The 22,217-nt window shown below is 39.8% G+C and overlaps 1 protein-coding gene across 1 annotated transcript in view; it reads right to left on the bottom strand.

Annotated features, from left to right (window-relative positions):
* Positions 1 to 16,723: 16,723 nt before the first annotated feature.
* FBXO33 (F-box protein 33) overlaps positions 16,724 to 22,217 on the bottom strand; it is a 37,908-nt gene continuing 32,414 nt past the window's right edge. Inside the window, exon 4 of the mRNA XM_066341739.1 lies at positions 16,724 to 18,816. Coding sequence (XP_066197836.1) covers positions 18,545 to 18,816 — 272 coding nt within the window. The 3' untranslated portion in view covers positions 16,724 to 18,544. The remainder of the gene's footprint in view (positions 18,817 to 22,217) is intronic.

The following is a 22,217-nucleotide window of genomic DNA, read 5'->3' as shown; positions in this document are numbered from 1 at the left end:
AACCATCAGCTAACATCATATTAAATGGCACTAAACTGAAGGCTTTACCCCTTAAATCAGGAGCAAGGCAGGGTTGTCCACTCTTATTTAATGTGGTACTAGAGGTTCTAGCCAGAGCAATCAGACAAGACAAAGAAATAAAAGGCATCCATATCAGAAAAGAAGAAATAAAGGTATCACTTTTTGCAGATGATATGATCCTATACATCGAAAACCCCAAAGAATCCACAAAAAGACTACTAGAAACAATAAGCCAATACAAGTAAGGTCGCAGGATACAAAATTAACATACAGAAGTCAATAGCCTTTCTATATGCCAACAATGAAACAATTCAGAACGAACTCAAAAGAATAATCCCCTTCACAATTGCAACAAAAAAAAATAAAATACCGGTAGAGCGTCGGCCTAGCGTGCGGAGGACCCGGGTTCGATTCCCGGCCAGGGCACATAGGAGAAGCGCCCATTTGCTTCTCCACCCCTCCGCCACGCTTTCCTCTCTGTCTCTCTCTTCCCCTCCCACAGCCGAGGCTCCATTGGAGCAAAGATGGCCCGGGCGCTGGGGATGGCTCTGTGGTCTCTGCCTCAGGCGCTAGAGTGGCTCTGGTCGCAATATGGCGACGCCCAGGATGGGCAGAGCATCGCCCCCTGGTGGGAAGAGCATCGCCCCTGGTGGGCGTGCCGGGTGGATCCCGGTCGGGCGCATGCGGGAGTCTGTCTGACTGTCTCTCCCTGTTTCCAGCTTCAGAAAAATGAAAAAAAAAAACCCAAAAACTTAGGAATAAAATAGCAAAGAATGTAAAGGATTTATATAATGAAAACTATAAACCATTGTTAAGGGAAATCGAAAAAAATATAATGAGATGGAAGAATATACCTTGTTCTTGGTTAGGAAGAATAAATATAATCAAGATGGCCATATTATCCAAGGCAATATACAAATTTAATGCAATTTCCATCAAAATTCCAATGACATTTTTTAAAGAAACGGAGCAAAAAATTATCACATTTATATGGAACTATAAAAAACCCCGAATAGCCAAAGCAATCCTAAAGAAAAGGAATGAAGCTGGGGGCATTACAATACCTGACTTCAAACTATATTAAAGGGCCACGACAATCAAAACAGCATGGTATTGGCAGAAAAATAGACACTCAGACCAATGGAACAGAATAGAAAGTCCAGAAATAAAACCACATATATATAGTCAAATAATTTTTGATAAAGTGGCCAACAACACATAATGGAGAAAAGAAAGCCTCTTCAAGAAATGGTGCTGGGAAAACTGGAAAGCCACATGCAAAAGAATGAAACTGGACTACAGTTTGTCCCCCTGTACTAAAATTAACTCAAAATGGATCAAAGATCTAAACATAAGACATGAAATAATTAAGTACATAGAAGAAGATATAGGTACTCAACTCATGGACCTGGGTTTTAAAGAGCATTTTATGAATTTGACTCCACAGGCAAGAGAAGTGAAGGCAAAAATTAATGAATGGGACTACATCAGACTAAGAAGTTTTTGCTCAGCAAGAGAAACTGATAACAAAATAAACAGAAAGCCAACTAAATGGGAAATGATATTTTCAAACAACAGCTCAGATAAGGGCCCAATATCCAAAATATACAAAGAACTCATAAAACTCAACAACAAACAAACAAACAATCCAATAAAAAAATGGAAAGAGGACATGAACAGACACTTCTCCCAGGAAGAAATACAAATGGCCAACAGATATATGAAAAGATGCTCATCTTCTTTAGCTATTAGAGAAATGCAAATCAAAACTGCAATGAGATACCACCTCACACCTGTTTGATTAGCTATTATTAACAAGACAAGTAATAGCAAATGTTGGAGAGGCTGTGGAGAAAAAGGAACCCTCATACACTGTTGGTGGGAATGTAAAGTAGTACAACCATTATGGAAGAAAGTATGGTGGTTCCTCAAAAAACTGAAAATAGAACTACCTTATGACCCAGCAATCCCTCTACTGTGTATATACCTCAAAAACTCAGAAACATTGATACGTAAAGACTCATGCAGCCCCATGTTCATTGCAGCATTGTTCACAGTGGCCAGGACATGGAAACAGCCAAAAAGCCCGTCAATAGATGACTGGATAAAGAAGATGTGGCACATATACACTATGCAATACTACTCAGCCATAAGAAATGATGACATCAGATCATTTACAGCAAAATAGTGGGATCTTGATAACATGACACGAAATGAAATAAGTAAATCAGAAAAAATCAGGAACTGCATTATTCCATAGTAGGTGGGACATAAAAGTGAAACTAAGAGACATTGATAAGAGTGTGGTGGTTACGGGGGGAGGGGGGAGAGGGAGAGGGAAAGGGGGAGGGGGAGGGGCACAAAGAAAACTAGATAGAAGGTGACAGAGGACAATCTGACTTTGGGTGATGGGTATGCAACATAATTGAACGACAAGATAACCTGGACTTGTTATCTTTGAATATATGTATCCTGATTTATTGATGTCGCCCCATTAAAAAAATAAAATTATTAAAAAAAAAAAGAGGACGGTATATCAAGAAAATAGAACACTTCTTAATATATATGCGCTGAGTCAGGGAGCATCAAAATATATATGACATCTAAGATCGAAAAACAGAAATGGATAAAAACACAATCATACTTAGAGAAGTCAACACACCATTGACATCTTTAGATAGATCATTCAAACAGAAAATCAATAAAGAAATACCAGCCTTAAATGACACATTTGATCAAATAGACATATTAGATATTTATAGAACATTTTGTCTCAGAACATCAGATTTCTACATTTTTTTCTAGTGTGCATCCAACATTCTCAAGGATAGATCATATGTTGGGCCACAAAACTAGCCTCAACAAATTCAAGAATATTGAATTTATACCAAGCATGTTTTCTGACCATAAGCCTCTGAAAAAGAATTTAACTGCAAAACAGAAGTAAAGAAACACACAAAAATGTGGAAATTAAACAACATACTTCTAAAAAATGACTGGATCAAAGAAGAAATAAAAGCCGAGATCAATATATGTACACACTCATACACACACACACACACACACACACACACACACACACACACACACCATGCCCTGGCCGGTTGGCTCAGCAGTGGAGCGTCAGCCCAATGTGTGCAAATCCTGGGTTTGATTCCCAGTCAGGGCACACAGGAGAAGCGCCCATCTGCTTCTCCACCCTTCTACCTCATTTTTCTATCTCTCTCTTCTCCCTCCACAGCTAAAACTCCATTGGAGCAAAGTTGGTACGGGCGCTGTGGATGGCTCCATGGCCTCTGCCTCAGGCGCTAGAATGGCTCCAGTTGCAGCAGAGCAACGCCCCAGATGGGTCAAGCATTGCCCCCTGGTAGGCATGCTGGGTGGATCCCTGTCAGGTGCATGCAGGAGTCTGTCTGTCTCCCTCCCCCCTGCTTCTCACTTCGAAAAAATACCAAAAAAAAAAAAAAAAAAAGATATATATACAGACAAATGAGAATGACAACACAACATATCAAAACCTTTGAAATGCAACAAAATCAGTATTTAGAGGGAAGTTTATATCATTACAGGCGTATATCAAGAACCAAGAGATCCTGAATAAATAACCTAACATTACATTTTAAAGAACAACAAAATGATGAAGAAAGGCAACCCAAAGTCAGCAGAAGGAAGGAAATGATAAAAATTTGAGCAGAACTAAATGAAGTAGAGAACAGAAAAACTAGAGAAAAAAGTAATACAGCAAAGAGCTGGTTCTTTGAAAAGATCAATAAAATTGACCAACCCCTGGCTAGATTCACTGAGTAAAAAAGAGAAATGACTCATATAAACAAAATTCTAAATGAAAAAGGAGAAATTCCCACAGACATCATAGATATTCAAAGAATCATACTAGAATACTATGAAAGATTATATGCCACCAAATTAACAATCTAAAAGAAATGGATAAGTTCCAAGAACTATACAATCTTCCTTGACTAAGTCATTAAGAAGTGGAAATGTAAACAGACTGATAAATAGCGAGGAAATAGAAACAACTATCAAAAACCTCCCCCCAAGCCTGACCTGTGGTGGCGCAGTGGATAAAGCGACGACCTGGAACACCGAGGTCGCCAGTTCAACACCCTGGGCTTGCCCAGTAAAGGCACATATGGGAGTTGATGCTTGCTGGTCCTGAGCCCCCCATTCTCTCTCTGCTTCCCTTCTCTAAAATGAATGAATAAATAAAAATAATTAAAAAAAAACAACAATCCTCCCCCCCAAAATAAAAGCCCAGGACAAGATGACTACACTAGTGAATTCTACTAAATATTCAAAGAAGATTTGGTATCTATCCTTCTCCAAGTTTTACAAAAAGTACAAGAGGCAATAGTCCCTAACACATTTAATGAGGCTAACATAACCCTCATACGAAAACCTGACAAGGATGACACAAACACACACAGAACCACAGACCAGTACCTCTAATGAATACAGAAATTGTAAACAAAATAATAGCAAATTAAATACAACATACATTAAAAAATAATACAACTTGATCAGATGGGATTCATTCGAGGAACACAATGTTGATTCAACATACACAAACTGATCAGTGTATTACATACACCACATCAACAAAACAAAGGAAAAAAATAATATCCTATCAATAGATGCAGAAAAGACATTTGATAAGACACAACATCCATTTATGTTTAAAACAATAAAATGGCTATAGCAGGAAGTACTTTGACATAATAAAGGTCATATATGACAGACCATCAGCCAATATCATACTAAATTGTGAAAAACTGAAAGCTTTTCCTCTAAAATCAGGAATAAGACAAGGATGTCCACTCTACACTCTTATTCAATGTAGTACTGGAAGTCCTAGGCAAAGCAGTCAGGCAAGAGAAAGAAAGAAAAGGCATCCTTACTGGGAAAGAAGAATTAAGGGTTTCACTTTTTGCAGATGACATGATCCTGTATATAGAAAACTCCAAAGACACTGAGAAACTATTATAGTACTAGAGAGACTTCTGCCTTAAAACAAGAAACATCCAGTAAAGTTGCAGGGTACAAAATCAATATACAAAATTCAACTGCAATGTAAATTGGTACAGCCATTATGGAAGAAAGTATGGTGGTTCCTCAACAAATTAAGACTGCAAATACCATATGATCCAACAATCTCTCTACTGGGTATCTACCCCCCAAATTGAAAACATTGGCATGCAAAGACACGTGCACCTTCATGTTCATTCCAGTATTATTCATAGTGGCCAAGACAATGGAAACAACCAAAGTATCCCTAGATACAGGGTTGGATAAAGAAGATGTGGTACATATTATATATAAAATGGAATATTACTCATCCATAAGAAATGATGATGTTGGCCCTGGCCAGTTGGCTCAGCGGTAGAGCGTCGGCCTGGCATGCGGGGGACCCGGGTTCGATTCCCGGCCAGGGCACATAGGAGAGGCGCCCATTTGCTTCTCCACCCCCGCCCCCTCCTTCCTCTCTGTCTCTCTCTTCCCCTCCCGCAGCCGGGGCTCCATTGAAGCGGGGATGGCCCGGGCGCTGGGGATGGCTCCTTGGCCTCTGCCCCAGGCGCTGGAGTGGCTCTGGTCGCGGCAGAGCGACGCCCCGGAGGGGCAGAGCGTCGCCCCCTGGTGGGCAGGGCGTCGCCCCTGGTGGGCGTGCCGGGTGGATCCTGGTCGGGCGCATGCGGGAGTCTGTCTGACTGTCTCTCCCCATTTCCAGCTTTGGAAAAATACAAAAAAAAAAAAAAGAAATGATGATGTTGCCATTTACAACAACATGATGGACCTTAAGAACATTATACTGAGTGAAATAAGTAAATCAGAAAAAGCCAAGAACTATATGATTTCACACATAGGTCGGATATAAAGCTGAGACTCACATAGATAATGTGAAATGGTTACCCGACAGAGGGGGTTGGGAGCAAAGGAGTAAAAGATGGACAAATATAAGGTGACGGAAAATGATCTGACTTTGGGTGATGGGCACACTATGCAATCAATAGTTCAAATGCTATAGAAATGTTTACCTGAAGCCTATGTACTCTTACTGATCAATGTCACCTCATTAAATTTAATTTCTAAAAAAAAGTCTACTGCTTTTCTATACGCCAAAAATGACACTTCAGAAAATGAATTAAAAAATCCCACATTTTTTTTTTTTAAGTGAAGAGGGGGATAATGAGACAGACTCCTGCATGTGCCCTGACTGGGATCCAGTTGGCAACTGCCTTCTGGGACCAATGCTCAAATCAGCCAAGCTATCTTCAGTGCCTGGGGCTGATGCTCGAACTAGTCAAGCCACTGGCTATGAGTAAGAAAGAGATAGAGAAGGGGGAGAGGGAGGGAAGAGAATCAGATAGTTCCTTCTCCTGTGTGCCCTGACCGGGGATTGAACCTGGGATGTCCACATGCCAGACTGGTGCTCTATTCACTGAGCCATCTGACCAGGGACTCTCCTTTTCTTCCTCCCTCCCCTCCCCTCATCTTCCTTCCCTTCTCCTCCTTCTCTTCCCTCCCCTTTCCTCCCCCCTTTTCTTTCCTCCCCACCTCCCCTCCTCTAATCTTCCTTCCCCTCCTTTTCCTTCCTTCCTTTTAGGTTGCCAAAGAAGGGACACACAAAGCTGATGAGTTTTATAAGAAATTTATTGTATGCATCTGTGAACAGATAGGCTAAGTCCGAAAAAGGAACGAGTTCCAAGAGTCTGGGGATCCAAGCCTTTACAGGTTTAGTGAGCAAGGCTAGCCAGGTTAGCCTTGACAGTGAACCCTGGGGCAGGGTTATGGTTAATCACTAAGCAACAGAATGTTTAGATAAGTGATGGGAGGTGACTAACTGGCAGGATATCTGGAGGTCGAAGATCAATGACCAAGTAACAATGTTTAGATAAGTGATAGGAGGAGAGCTATGGGAACTGCCCTGGTGCCAGTTCACTTAAAGTTTTATCCTGGCTAATTGAGATTTTGATATGGGGTCCTGGACCCAAATCTAACACCTTTCTTCTTTCCTTCCTTCTCTGTCTTGTGGAGCCTTCATGAGGTATTCATTTTGTTTTCTGATCTCATTAAGTTGCCTTTCGGTGTTTTCTCACAGCTTGTTGAGTATTTTCAGAACTTCAATTTTGCATTCTCTATCATTAAATTCCAAGATTTCCATGTCATTGAGATGTTTTCCTGGAGATTTTTAATTTTCTTTCTGAACTACGTCTCTGTCTTATGTAGCCATGGTATTTGATTTCCTCTTCCTTGATGGCATTATCATAGAGCATCGGACTGGGACGCAGAGGACCCAGATTTGAAACCCCAAGGTCGCCGGCTTGAGCATGGCCTCATCTAGTTTGAGCAAGTCTCACCAGCTAGAGCCCAACATCACTGGCTTGAGCAAGGGGTCACTCGGTCTGCTGTAGCCCCCTGGTCAAGGCATATATGAGAAAGCAATCAATGACAACTAAGGTGCCTCAACAAAGAGTTGATACTTCTCATCTCTCTTCCTTCTTGTCAAAAGAATAAATAAAGAATAAAATGGTATTGTTAAGAACCGTATCAAAAAACAACTAAAAAATTAAAAATTAGAATAAAAAATTTAAAAATTATGACCAGTAAAAAGAAAAACCACAAAAATCAAAGATAAAAAACAAAAAATATTCGAGAACAAAACACCCACAAAAAATATAAAATTAAAGAAAATGAAATTCAAAAGAGAAAAAGAATAAGAAGAGGGAAAAATGAAAAGGGAAAAGTAAATTTTGGTTTTGAGAGGTTTCTTCCAGTAGGTGTCACTGTATTACAACTTTTAGCTCTGAGATTCCTGGGCTGCCCTTTTTGGAGTTGTTGGTGTCCCAATGATGTAGGCGAGGCCACAGTCGCATTGGTGGGTGGGGTGCGTTTTGAGTGCTTTCCAGCTTCAGCTTTCCAGCTTTATGGCTCTGGCAATGGCGATCTCAGGCTTCCTTATGCTCCTCCCCATGTCTCACAGACCTGGGGACCAGATGTGGAGCACCTCTGTTCTTCAGGGGAGAGAGTGGTTCTGGAGGGCTAGCTGTGGGTTTTGTCTCTACCACTCTCTGTACCACGAGGTGAAGGAGGGGGGATCTGGGAGGCTGGGGGCCACACTTTAGTTTTCTCTGTCTCTCCCAAGTGTGGGCTGCAGGCAGACCACAGGAACAATAGCCATGACCCCACAATCTGACCGCTTTGGTTTATCTCCCCCTCTGCCCCTCTGTCTCACTGCTCCTCCCAGAAGAAGGAGACCCAGTCACTCAGGGTTTTCTTCTCCGTACCCCTAAGACAAAATCCAGAGAGCCCAAGCTTCCCTCCTCCCCATAGTCCAGCAGAGAAAAACAACAACAACCCTGTCCTAAGTTTGTCTCCTCTCCTCTCCAAAGCCCATGGTGAGTGCATTTTATCTTCCACTCCCCCTTTTCAACCAGTTCCACCTTTGTCCATTCGGTGTGTGGATCTTTCATGCACCCCTGTGAGCCCAGCCAGGGGTCCTTCACTGTGTTATAGTTGTTCAAATTGCAAGGGGAGAGATCGGGAGTATTTCTCACTCTGCCATTACTCTGACATCGTCTATTTGTATTTTCAATGTGTTTCCACATACACACTTTTATGCGTTACACATAAATTAATGTACCTACATGATTATTCTGTTGTTTTGTGATTCAATAAAATTGGTCACACACATGCACACACACACAGACACTGAAATATACCAAGGTCAGTTAATGCAATTCAAGAAATATAGCAATAATACTGGTGCATGGAGAGTATGGAACTTTAAAATCTAGTATCTAAACATTTGATAAACTAAGTTGAAAAACAGTATTATTTGCCTAATAGTATAGTTGTATTTAAGGGTAACAGAATAGATGTTATATAATATTAGGGTCCTAGTTTATCTGTTTTCTTAGAAAGTTTCATTTAAGTGATTTTTTTTTTAAGTGAGAGGAGGGGAGATAGCCTCTTACATGCGCCCCAACCAGGATCCATCTGGCAACCCCCGTCTGGGGTGAAGCTTGAACCAATTGAGCCACTGGCTGCAAGAGGAGAGAGAGAGAAGGAAGAGAGGGAGGGAAAGAGAAGCAGGTGGTTGCCTCTAATGTGTGCCCTGATTGGGGATCAAATCCAGATGTCTGCATGCCGTGCCGACGCTCTATTCACAGCCAATTGGCCAGCACTGAATATTTCTTGATTAAAGTCATTCTTTTAAACACCAATCCTTTTACCCATCTTGTGTGAAAGTATTTCAAAAATGTATTAAATGTTTTATTAGTTTACTACATAGGTATTCTGAATGTATTTTCCAATTGATACAGGTTCATTACAAATACTTATCATTTCTGTATACCTCAGTTTTGTTAGAGGGGTGTTTAAGTTTGTTTCCAGTTTCAAAACAAATAGCTTAAGATTGGGTATGTTCTGCATGATCAATGGTGGTGCAGTGGATTGAATGTGGGCTTGGGATGCCGTGGACCCCAGTTTGAAACCCTGAAGTCTCTAGCTAGAGCACGGGCTCATTAGCTTGAGCGCTGGCTTGTCAGCTTGACCATGGGGTCGTTGGCTTGAGCGTGGGATCATCAACATGATTCCAAGGTTGCTGGCTTGAGCAAAGGGTCAATGGCTTGACTTGCGCCTTCCAGTCAAGGCACATATGAGAAACAATCAATACACAACTAAAGTGAAGCAACTGTGAGTTGATGTTTCTCCTCTCTACCCCCTCTCTGCCTTGTATCTTGCTCTCTGCCCCTCTGCCCCATATCTCTCTCTCTTAAAAAAAGATTAGCTATATTCTCTTTTCAAGTTTGTAAACGATGTCTTTCAGTCACTACTTCCTTCTACTTCCAGTCTACTGTATTTTGAGAAATCAAACTGGCTTATTAGAATTATGCTGAAAATAAGAGTAACTGAGCTAAGTGGAAGTGGAAATGGCTTCACTGAATGACACCTTAAGTATTACTGAAGGGAATAATCTGGCCCCACAATTCTTTTTTATTTTATTTTTCAATTATAGTTTACATTTAATATTATTTTGTATTAGTTTCAGGCATACAGCATAGCGACTAGACAATCATATACTTTACAAAGTGTTCCCCCAGTATTTCCAGTACCCACCTGACACTATACATACTTACTACAATATCATTGACTGTATTCCCTATGCTGTACTTTACATGTCATGATTATTTTGTAACGACAATTGCAGCTCTTAATCCTTTTACCTTTTCTACCCATCTGCTCAACTTTCCTCCCATCTGGCAACCGTCAGTCTTCTCTGTGTCTGTAGTCTGTTTCTGTTATATTTTGTTCTTTAGATTCCAAGTGAAATCATATGGTACTTGTCTTTCTTTGACATATTTCACTTACCGTAATACTTTCTTTCTTCGTCATATATTAATTGACCAAATAGGTATGGGTTTATTGCTGGACTCTCTTGCTTTGTTCAGTTGATCTACGTGTCTGTTTTTATGCCAATACCATGCAGTTTTGATTACTATGGCTTCGTAGTGTTTGATATTAAGTAGTGTGATTTCTCCAACCTTGTTCTTTCTCAAGTTTGCTGTGGCTACATGGGGTCCTTTTTTCTTTTTCTTTTTTTTCTTTTTTTTTTTTGTATTTTTCTGAAGCTGGAAACAGGGAGAGATAGTCAGACTCCCACATGTGCCTGACCGGGATCCACCTGGCACACCCACCAGGGGGCGACGCTCTGCCCACCAGGAGGCGATGCTCTGCCCCTCCGGGGCCTCGCTCTATTGTGACCAGAGCCACTCCAGTGCCTGGGGCAGAGGCCAAGGAGCCATCCCCAGCGCCTGGGCCATCTTTGCTCCAATGGAGCCTCGCTGCAGGAGGGGAAGAGAGAGACAGAGAGGAAGGAGAGGGGGAGGGGTGGAGAAGCAGATGGGCGCTTCTCCTATGTGCCCTGGTGGGGAATCGAACCCGGGACCTCTGCACGCCAGGCCGATGCTCTACCACTGAGCCAACTGGCCAGGGCCAGGGGCCCTTTTTTTATACATACTTTTAAAAAAAGTAATCATCATTTTTGTTGAGAGAAAGAGAGAGAGAGAAAGAAAGGGAGAGATAGAAATATTGATTTGTTATTCCACTTATTTATGCATTCATTAGTTGATTCTTATATGTACCCTGACAGGATCGAACACACAACATTGGCATACCAGGATGATGTTCTTTCTAACTAACTGAGCTACTGAGCCAGGGCCTATTTGGGGTCATTTGTATAATCAAAATAGCTGAGGTGGTTCATATTGAATTATTACTCTGACAATAGTGCTTTAAATTGACATATATATAGTCAACTGCAATGATATATTAAAAATTATTTAGTAGTTCCCTACTTAAAATTAAACTAGTCTTTTAAATTCTCAGTAGACCTTTGAGCCTCTTTCAATTTACTATGCATTCCTCTGTGAGTGAGTGGGAGCAATATTCTATCTTCCTGCCTTGGTCACATTTTAGACTCAGCCATGATTATTAACCAAGTCAATCCATAAACATGCATTTACTGACATTTTAAATTACAAATATTTCAAAAATATAGGAAAGAACCAAATAATATATTTCCTTTTATTAAGAACCTAGGGAGAGCAAATTTAATGTTTGCCTTTTTTAAACAAAAATATATAACGGATACTTATCCTCATGCCCGTACCACTTCCTGCCCTCTTACCCCAGTAAATACGCTTGTGTAGAGGATGGGACTGCTTTTTGTTTTTCCAGTTAAATGTTTATGTACAATATGTAGGTTTATTTTATCTGCCTTTTATTTATTTTATTACTATTTTTTTTAACAGAGACAGAGAGAGTCAGAGAGAGGGATAGATAGGGACAGACAGGAACGGAGAGAGATGAGAAGCATCAATCATCAGTTTTTCATGGTGACACCTTAGTTCTTCACTGATTGCTTTCTCATATGTGCCTTGACCGCGGGCCTTCAGCAGACCAAGGAACCCCTTGCTTGAGCCAGCGACCTTGGGTCCAAGCTGGTGAGCTTTTGCTCCAACCAGATGAGCCCGTGCTCAAGCTGGCGATCTCGGGGTCTCGAACCTGGGTCCTTCCACATCCCAGTCCGACGCTCTATCCACTGTGCCACCACCTGGTCAGGCTATTTTATCTGCCTTTTAAAAATATACATCAACATATCCCTTAGAAGTTGGCTTTTTATTTTTACTCAACACTGAGATTCATCCATTTTAATAAATGTAGATCTAGTTAATTTTGACAGCTGTATAGTAACCCTCTGTATGAATGTGACAGTAAGTTCATTCTGTTATTAATGGACATTAGATTGCTGCTGATTTTTCATTATCATTTGGAAATTAGCATCTTTGTATTTGTTTCTTTGTCAGTCACATAAGCATTCTTCTCTGGAACTCTAGTTTTGAAACTTGGGATACATCCCCTGTTGAGTATGCAGAGAATTTCCAAGCAGTATGCAGGTGTGCTTTTAGGGAAATTCACAAAATTTCACCTTTCATGTGTATTTTCTGCAGCTGTTTTGCCCAAAGATGAACTTAAGAAGGTATAGGTTCTCCTTTTCTACCCTCTTTTTGCAGTTACCCTACTCCCATGTTACAAAAGGAACACATACCTTTCACCTCCTCCTGATCTTCCTATAATGCATCATATTGAGGTATACTAACCTCTGAAGCCCCAGAGACAATTTGAAATATTGGTGTCAGTGCTGAGAAAACTCTACATCAACCAAATTACCAAAAATAATTTTTGATAGACCAGTTTTTTTTCAATATAAGCCTAGTTCAAAGATTGAGTAACATCATTATAACAAAACTTTATTATCATCTATTTATGTGAAAAAGATTTTTTTTTAGCACTTGAGTTTATAAAAATGAAAACTGGGAATAGAATTTATACTGAACCTAATTTCCAGCGTGGAGCATGCAAACAGTGATCAGTGGCATGGGTGTGCCGTAGGGGTTTGGGTGCTGGAGATGCAGAGGCCTTCAGAGCCAGTGAGTGCCCAGGCAGTGGCAAGCCCCACTGTAACCCTCGGGATCACATGGGCAGTATGCGGCCACTCAGGGCAGTGACAGTCTATGTGCCAGTGTAGGTAGGAGGCTTTCAAAGCATGTGGGCTATGCAGCACCTCTTTTCTCTGTCAAGAGGGTTGAAGGTCAGGCCGAGGTGGCAAGATCACAGAGGGACAGTTTCTGAGCCTGCAGCTAGGGCAGGCTCCACTGCAAGTCTTCCTGCCCAGGATGCCTACCCTGGCCTGCCCCAAGAACTACAGGAGAGACTCTTCCTTCTACCATGCCCTGCGTGCCTCTTACTGAGAAACTTAACACTGTGCTGACTTTAAACGTGCACTATGTAAAGGAGTTTCATTATTGGAAAGTATGTATTGAAGGGTGCACTCAGAGGTGAGGCAATAAATTGATAACTGACAGAATATGAGCTTAGGGAGAAAAATGAATGAAAAAATTTCAAAATGATCAAGAGTTTATTACATTTTTTAAAATGAATGGATGGTAAGAGGTACTAAACAACTATAACATTTAGATCACATTATATACATTTTAAAAAGTGATATTTACAGTTTATTTTAAATTGTTATTATCTTAAGATTATGGCCAATGTTATATGTCTAACAAACTTTGCAAATGAGTACATGGTTTTTCAAAATTCCTTTAGGATTTTTAGGGACTATGAGAACAAAAGAGTTCAAAGGTAGTGTTAAGAGAACACATGTAGAAGTGTAATTGTTGGGTCACAGGGCACAGACAACTTCAGCCTTACAGCAAACTGCAATTTTGCTCTCTAAAGTGGATATACCAAGTCAAGTTCCAGCTGTCAGTTTTTCCCTCTTCCTTGCCAACACTTGACATTATCTTGCCCTCATTAATTTTTAATCTTTTAGAAAGGATGATTCGAGTATCCTAAAGATTTGTTCACAATATATCTTTCATTTTCTTTTCACAACCAGCAAGCCCAGTTAGTTAGGGGACTGTACCAGACATCTCCTCAAGACTACCTGAATTCTGGTATGGCTTTGGAGCCCTGGCTGGCTGCTTTGGGATGCTTTCAGTCTATCCTTGTGGAGTAGCTGGAGTGGAGCTGGGTCTGACAGCGTGCCTTGAGTAGAGAGCAAGCTTGAGTACTTAGTACTCCCCTGCCAGATGCAGCATGCTCCGCTGTCCATCACGGACAAGGGGGGGTCTATGAAGCTGTGAGAGAAGTATGTTTCAGGTGTCCCAAGAGAAGACAGGAAAGCCAGGTGTGATGCCAGATGTGTGAGGGGACTGGGAGCTGGAGGTAAAAGGAGGGCACCCCAGAGGCCTCTAACTGCCTTCTTATAAACCAGATGCTTGTCTGTGGTTGCTGAAGTGTACTCTCTGTGGTGGCTAATCTAGTGGCATGGTTAAGTATGGGAGATTTCAAATGAAGGCTTCATCATTATTTTTAAATACAGTGTGTCCATAAAGTCATGGTGCACTTTTGACCGGTCACAGGAAAGCAACAAAATAGGATAGAAATGTGAAATCTGCACCAAATAAAAGGAAAACTCTCTCAGTTTCATACCTATTCAGTGCAGTTCGATGTGGGCTCACGCACAGATTTTTTAGGGCTCCTTAGGTAGCTATCCCGTATAGCCTCTACAGACTCCTCACTGACTGATGGCCTACCAGAACGAGGTTTCTCCACCAAACTGCCGGTTTCCTTCACTGCTTATCCCACCGAGTAATGTTATTCCTATGTGGTGGTGCTTCGTTATAAACGCACCGATATTCACGTTGCACTTTGGTCACAGATTCGAATTTAGCGAGCTACAGAACACACTGAACTTTCCTCTGTACCGTCCACATCTCGACTGGCATGGCCGTGGGCTGCTCCGCTGTATACACGGTGTTATGTCATCATCTGCGCATGCACACAGGCTGCCACATCATCCTACAGAAACTGAGAAGGTTTTCCTTTTATTTGGTGCAGATTTCACATTTCTATCGTCCCTTTTGTTGCTTTCCTGTGACCGGTCAAAAGTGAACCATGACTTTACGGACACACTGTACTTGTAATGAAAAAACCTCTTAAATTTGATATTAATCTATGCTGCAAGAAATCTCAACATTACATTTACCGTTACATTTAGAACAGTTAAATTTCTTAAGTATAATTCAGTTGCCTAAGTTTGAATGGTTGTGGGGAAAAAAAAGTTTAAAAATCACTTGTTTGTGGGGGTTTCTCATTGGTGGTAATATTAAAAATTTTATGAGGTTATGACTTAAAACATTTGAAGTATTTTTTGAAAATTCTATACAAATTTAATATTTATAAATCTGCATTTTCTTCTCATCAATTATAGAATGAAAAAATGATTATTTTTTGCTCCAATTCCTTCCAGTTTATACCAGCTTGTTGTACAGTATTTTCCAACTGTTAGGACATAAAGAGGTCGGGAAGCATTGATATAGACAGTGTGGGTGGTCACTGGGTTTCCTCACCTTGTGTTAACTTCATTAGCACCATTTTATATACTAACTTCATAAAGATCATCTCAGTCATGCTATAATACCCAAGCAGTTTAGATTTGAAATCTACATGTTCAACCATAAGCACACTTCCTTCCCAAGCCATGTGCCACAAAAATCCCTAAGTTTTTAATTCTGGGGGTGGGGGGAGAGAGTGTGTGAAAGTAATTTTAGGTATGTAAATTTCATATAGTTCAGTAAGCTATGTTTTGAGATTATTTTATTTAATACATTTGTTCAAAGATGATCTTGTACATATCTGTAAGCTATTGGCCAACAAGGGTTGAAACTTTAGATGAAGAATCAGAGTTTTAGATAACCAATTCCTCATTTCACAGATGAGGACACTGAAGCTCAAGGAAGAGTCTGTGTTCACGTAGCATTTGAGTCAGAGCTTATAGAAGAAAAAACTGTCAGGCATTACTATATCAACCTTCACCTATATGCTACTCATATATAAATAGGCTTTTTTTTCATGTTTTGAGTACTAATTGGTATTTTAAATACATAAACATGTTAATTATTGAAAGGAATTAGATGTGTCTAACAAGTAAGCAGCAGGTATGATGACAGTTTTTTCTGAACACCAGATTATTCCAAGATGAGGCAGTGATTACAAGAGTCAGTATATGGAATGACTAAAAAAGGAACAATGGAAGGAAAAGCCATTTTCTTTCTCATATGACAGGTGTTTGCTTAAACAACCAAGAATGTATATTGCAAAGCTGAACTAAAGCAATATAGGGGTTTATGAACTATTTAATACTGGCATATTGACATAAGTAGCCACAGTCGGATTTTGTGCTAACCAGTCTATTGTTTGCTTTTAAGCTTGTATTTTGCCAAAGTTGAGTTAAGACATTTAAAAATAAATTTTAGGGCTTTATTTATTCATTTGAGAGAGAGAGAGAGAGAGAGAGAGAGAGAGAGAGAAAGAGAGAAGGGGGGAGAAGCAGGAAGCATCAACTCCCATATGTGCCTTGACCAGGCAAACCCAGGGTTTTGAACCGGTGATGTCAGTGTTCCGGGTCGATACTTTATCCACTGCACCATCACAGGTCAGGGGACTTCAAGAAATTAAAATCCTCCAATCTATTCAGCCTAAGACTTATGATATATTCTAAAATTTGAGCTTTGCTGCTCAGATTACAGAAGGAGCTAACATATGATTATACACAATGTAAAGATTACTGCAGTTTATTTAACACTAAAATTTTTCATGCTTTATATACAATAAAATATATATCAATGATCACTTTTTAATGCTTTATTCATTGATTAAAAGAATATACATTTAACATAAACCATATAACATCAGTCATCAGGTCAAACATTCAGCTGATTTCCTTACAGTTTCTGTCAGGAGTTATTTATCTGAGCACACTTATAAAATCTCACCACATCTGGCATTTACACACACTGTGCCAGTGGATTCACACTACTGATGTACATATAAAATCTGCAGGGTATGTGCCCACTGGAGACAAAACAGTGCACACCTGTCAAAAGGTCATTTTAATATAAGATGGTAAAACCATTTGTAAAACACATATAAACTTTTTCCATAAATAGAATCATATCTGGACATCTGTTGCATAAATTGTGTTTCCAAAGCTTACAATAGAGCAGCCAGGTCTCAGCACTGCTGGGCACCCATGTTGGCTACTTTATTATTGCAGACTGTCCTTTAACATTAAATGCACAACATTCGTACCACTTAAAACTAGGGTCAGGTGGAAGTCTCACAGAGACCACGTCTGTACCGCGGTTGCCCTGAAACAGTTAAATTGGCTTTTAAAGCCTCTCAGATATAACAAGGTTTTAAAACATACTTCATGGAATGTTCTTCATGTATCATATAGCAGCTCATACCTGTGATAGAACAAGCTTTCAGTTTTTCCTTTCTTCCTTTACATTCACTATTCACAGTGAAACAGGTGCATGTTTTTTTTCTTTTTTTTTTGTTTTGTTTTTCAGAGTTCTGAGGTTGCTGACTGAGCCACAGCACAGCTGTGTACCACAGGTCGAAATTCGACCTTAAATATTACAATCTAGCAGTATTTGGCTAGCCTGAGTGGGCCAGCCCCTGCCAGCATGTGGGCACTTCTTCAGTTAAGTCTATTCTTTGGCAGCTGACACGCGCGCTGACAGAGAAAATCCAGTGACTTGTTGCTAGGGATTTCAGAACTAATGTTTGTCTGCAAGCATGTGTGTTTACAATTCTGGTTTTTTATTTTCTTTTAGGAGGTTTTACCCTGGAATATAGTTTATTTCTTCCTCCACTATTTTAAATCTGGACTTAAAAGCTAACTTGAATGTATAATATAATTGATAAAATCGTGTCAGATATAGTTTTTAAAAATCTAACAATTTGAGTATTTATGTTTATGTAAATGAATTTAAAGAAAGGGTTAAGCAATGTTCTAACCTAGCACTATACAAAATTCAGAATGGTAACTGGTGATACCGATTTTACATATATAACAAAAGTTAAAATATTGGCTTTTCTGCTAAAGATAATTCATTTGGGACATTATCCTCCCTTCCATTTCAAATAAAAATTAATGAAATGCTATTAGAATGCATGAATGCAGTGCATTACATACAAATCTACTAGGCTATGGATATAATCTATATATGTATAAAAATATTTTGGCTCCTGAGTTCTGAACTCTGACACACAAAGAATAAGAACATCAAAAAGGCAGAGTAACTCAGTGAAAAATAAAGTTAGCCAGCAACCTCAGACAACCTTCAGTTGTACATCCTTAAAGTTTTGTAATAAGTCCATTAACCGTGAAAGCCCTACACATTGTCACTTTGAACTTCTAAACCAATACCCGACTGCGTTCTTTGATCAAGAAATAGAACATACATATATAATTCTATGAAGCAATACTGATTGAACACAGCACAAAGGGATTAATTTACACTACTGAAAAAAACATAATAGGACCCTACTTGCATATGTAACCACAGGAATTGTACATTAAAAAAAAAAGCTAAATGTCTTCACTGAAGCTTTGCATCTCTCTGTAAAAATGACGATTTGGTTCAGTGAAGACACTGAGTGCTTCGATGTCCATGACTGCGTGCCAAGGTTGACCCAGGCCCAGGGATACCTGCTCAATAAGGTTATGCACTGGATCCACATCCTGGTCGGCCAGTTCACCTTGGTCAAAATCAATGCTTTCTTCAGTGACTTCAAGTACTTTTAGATCAGAGCCACGAAGACGAGCAATGGCGATGAGGTTGTGTGCCCACACTGTGTAACCTTAAAAATAAGCAAAACACAAGCACTGTAAGTGCCTTGTATTTTATTTTGTTTATATGATTAGTCTTTTCTGCAAATTTTTATCACAATTATCATATATACTAAGATTCGAGAAGGAAGTATGATTGCTTAGCCAGAAAATAAACCAAGAAGTTTGATGTCTCCAAGAACATTACTGTGGGAGGTGAATGGATGGTGCTGTAATACAATTTGATATAAACACATTTAGTAAAGTCAAATTATTTTTAAGTGAGAGGAGGGGAGATAGTGAGACAGACTCTCACATGCAGCCTGACCGAGATCCACCTGGCAATCCCCATCTGGGATGAGATGCTCAATCAACTGAGCTATTTTTAGCATTGAAGCTGACAGGCTGGGACCAACTGAGCTATCCTCAGCACCTGGGGCCAATGCTTGAACCATTTGAGCCACTGGCTGTGGGAGGAGAAGAGGGAGAGAAAGGGGGGAGGAGGGAGAAGAAAAGGAGAAGGAGGGGGGAGAAGCAGATGGTCACTACTCTTGAATGCCCTGATTGCCAGTTGAACCTGGGACATCCATATGCCGAGTCTATGGAAAGAGTTAGATCCTCGAATCCAAGAAACAAACAGAACACGTAGTTATCTAAACCCAAACAGGCCTTTTCCAAGACACATGTAATAAAATTGTCAAAATTCGACAACAAAAGAATTCTCAAGGCAGCTAGGGAAAAGAAGAACATACATAAAAAAAAGCCCACTAGGTTATCATCAGATTTCTCAGCAGAAATTCTATAAGACTCAAACATTCAAAGTACAGAAAGAGAGGATTACCAGCCAAGAATACTATATCTATCAAAGTTATCTTAAGAGAAATAAAATGTTTTCCAAACATATAGAAACTGAGGGAACTTATCACCAGAAAATGCCCACTGCAGGAAATACTCCAGGCGGTTATTTGACCAGATACAAAGAACAAAACAAATCCAAACTACAAGTAAAAGCTCCAAAAAGCTAACAATATAAACAAGCATACTCTGTGACAACAAAAACATAAAAGAGGAAAGGATAAAGGTCTGAAGTAGTAAAGGAGAGGGAGGGCAGAAGCACTGATAAGACAAAGGACTCTTGTATACATGAAACATTTTTCTCAAAAGCATTAACCCGAAATGCTGAGGTTGCTGGTTCAAAACCCAGGGCTTGCCCAGTCATGGCACATACCAAGAAGCAACTACCACGAGTTGACACGAATTGATGCTTCCTGATTCTCCCCCCTTCTCTCTCCTCTCTCTAAAATCAATAAATAAAATCTTTAAAAATAAAAGAGAAAACAGAAGAAAGAGGTATGGAAGAGCACCAAAAACCAAGCAAACAGACAGAAACACAAAAAGAGAACCAAAAAAGACACTAAATTACTAGAAAACTAAACGTAAAATGCCTATAGGAAATCCTTATGCATCAATAATTACCCTAAATGTAAAAGGTCTGAACTCACTAATAAAGAGGCACAGAGTAGAAGATTGGATAAAAAAACAACCCCAACCATATGATGCCTTTAGGAGGCACATCTAAGCTGCAAGGAGAAGAGTACACTCAAAATGAAAGGTTGGAAAATGATTTTCTAAAGAAAAAAATACCCAAAGAAAAGCAGGTAAAGTCATACTTATATCTGATAATACTGATTGCAAGACAACAAAGGTAACAAGAAACAAAGATGGACATTTCATAATGATAAATGGAGTATTACATCAAGAAGACATAACACTTCTTAATAGGCACTAAATCTGTGAGTCTCAGATTATAGAAGACAACTACTTATAAGTAAAAGGAGAAACAGATAAAATCACAGTCATAGTTGGAGACCTACACTCCATGGACAACTTTAGTTAGATCATCCAAACAGGAATCAATAAAAAATATTGGCCTTAAATGACACACTAGATCAAATGGACATAATTGACATTTACAGAATCTTTCACCCAGAACATCAGATTATACATTCTTTTTCAGTGCACATAGAACATTCTCAAGAATAGAGGACATTTTGGGTCAAAAAACTAGTCTCAACAAATTCAAGACTGAAATTATACCAAGCATATTTTCTGACCATCATGTTCTGAAATTAGAATTTAACTGCAAAAATAAATTTACATTACAATCAAGTGGGATTCATTACCGGAGCACAAGGATGGCTCAACATACGCAAATCTATCAATGTGATAAACAAGATAGACAAAACAAAGGACAAAAATCAAATGATCCTGTCAATAGATGCAGAAAAAATATCTGATAAGAAACAACATATTTATGTTTAAAACACGCAATAAGCTTGACCTGTGATGCCGTAGTGGATGGAGCAACAACCTGGAATGCTGAGGACCCCTTTTGAAACACAGAACTTGTCCAATCAAGGCACATATGAGAAGCAACTAAACTGCTCACAAAAATTAGGGTGTATTTCAAAGTGAATATAAAGCAAAAAAAAAAAGCATTTGATTTCTTTTTATTAAAGAAGAACTTTAGAAAAGGAAACAAGCCAAAGTTGTTCGATTATGCAAATGAAATGCAAACCCAAACCAACTTTTATTTCATTGGTGAAAATGCACTATACAAAAGGCTGCAAGTACTGGAGTATCTGCATGTTCCTTGATCTTGAAAGTGCACATCCTGCAATTTCCCAGCCCTTGCAATGTCCCTGCTACACGATTTGCCTGAATTCAAAGCCTGGAGAATCACAGGACATCTTGAAGCTGGTCAAGCACAGATCACAGTGGCAATAGCACTTGGAACATCTCAAAGCGTTTATCAGCAGACTGTGGAATCTCTTTCAAAAGACTGGCACAGTACGAAGAAGATGAGGGCAGGGTCACCCATCAGCCACAACAGCAAGAGATGACTGCTGCACGACCTTATTGGCAAGAAGGAATAGGCACAGCAATGCAACAGAGCTGCGGGGACAGTTTCTTGCTGCCACTAGAGGATGGATATGCACCCAGACCATATGAAATTGGCTCCATTGCGCTGGACTGCATGCCTGGTGACCAATGGTATGCATTCTGTTATGTGTTGAACACTGTAGAACCCGTAGAAAGTGGGCTGATGAGTATTGTAAATGGACCCATGATGAGTGGTTAACTATCCTCTTCTCTGATGAGTCACAGTTCAGTCTACAACCTGACAATCATTGTGTCTTGATCTGGCATGAATGAGGAACATGAGAGAATCCATGTTTCACGTGAGAAAAGAATTCCTTTGGTGGTGGTGGAATCATGGTGTGGGCTGGCATCAGCACTGGTGGTCATACCGACCTCCACGTCATCAGAAATGAATCACTAACTGTCAGATATTGAGATGAGGTCCTGCACCCTACAGTGGTACCCTATGCTGGAGCAGTTGGAAACAACTTTCTTTTCATGGACAATAATG

This window comes from Saccopteryx leptura, chromosome 6, assembly GCF_036850995.1.
Source record: "Saccopteryx leptura isolate mSacLep1 chromosome 6, mSacLep1_pri_phased_curated, whole genome shotgun sequence".
NCBI lineage: Eukaryota > Metazoa > Chordata > Mammalia > Chiroptera > Emballonuridae > Saccopteryx > Saccopteryx leptura.
Note: the sequence above shows the minus strand (reverse complement) of the source record. Positions and strands in the feature narration are given on the sequence as shown.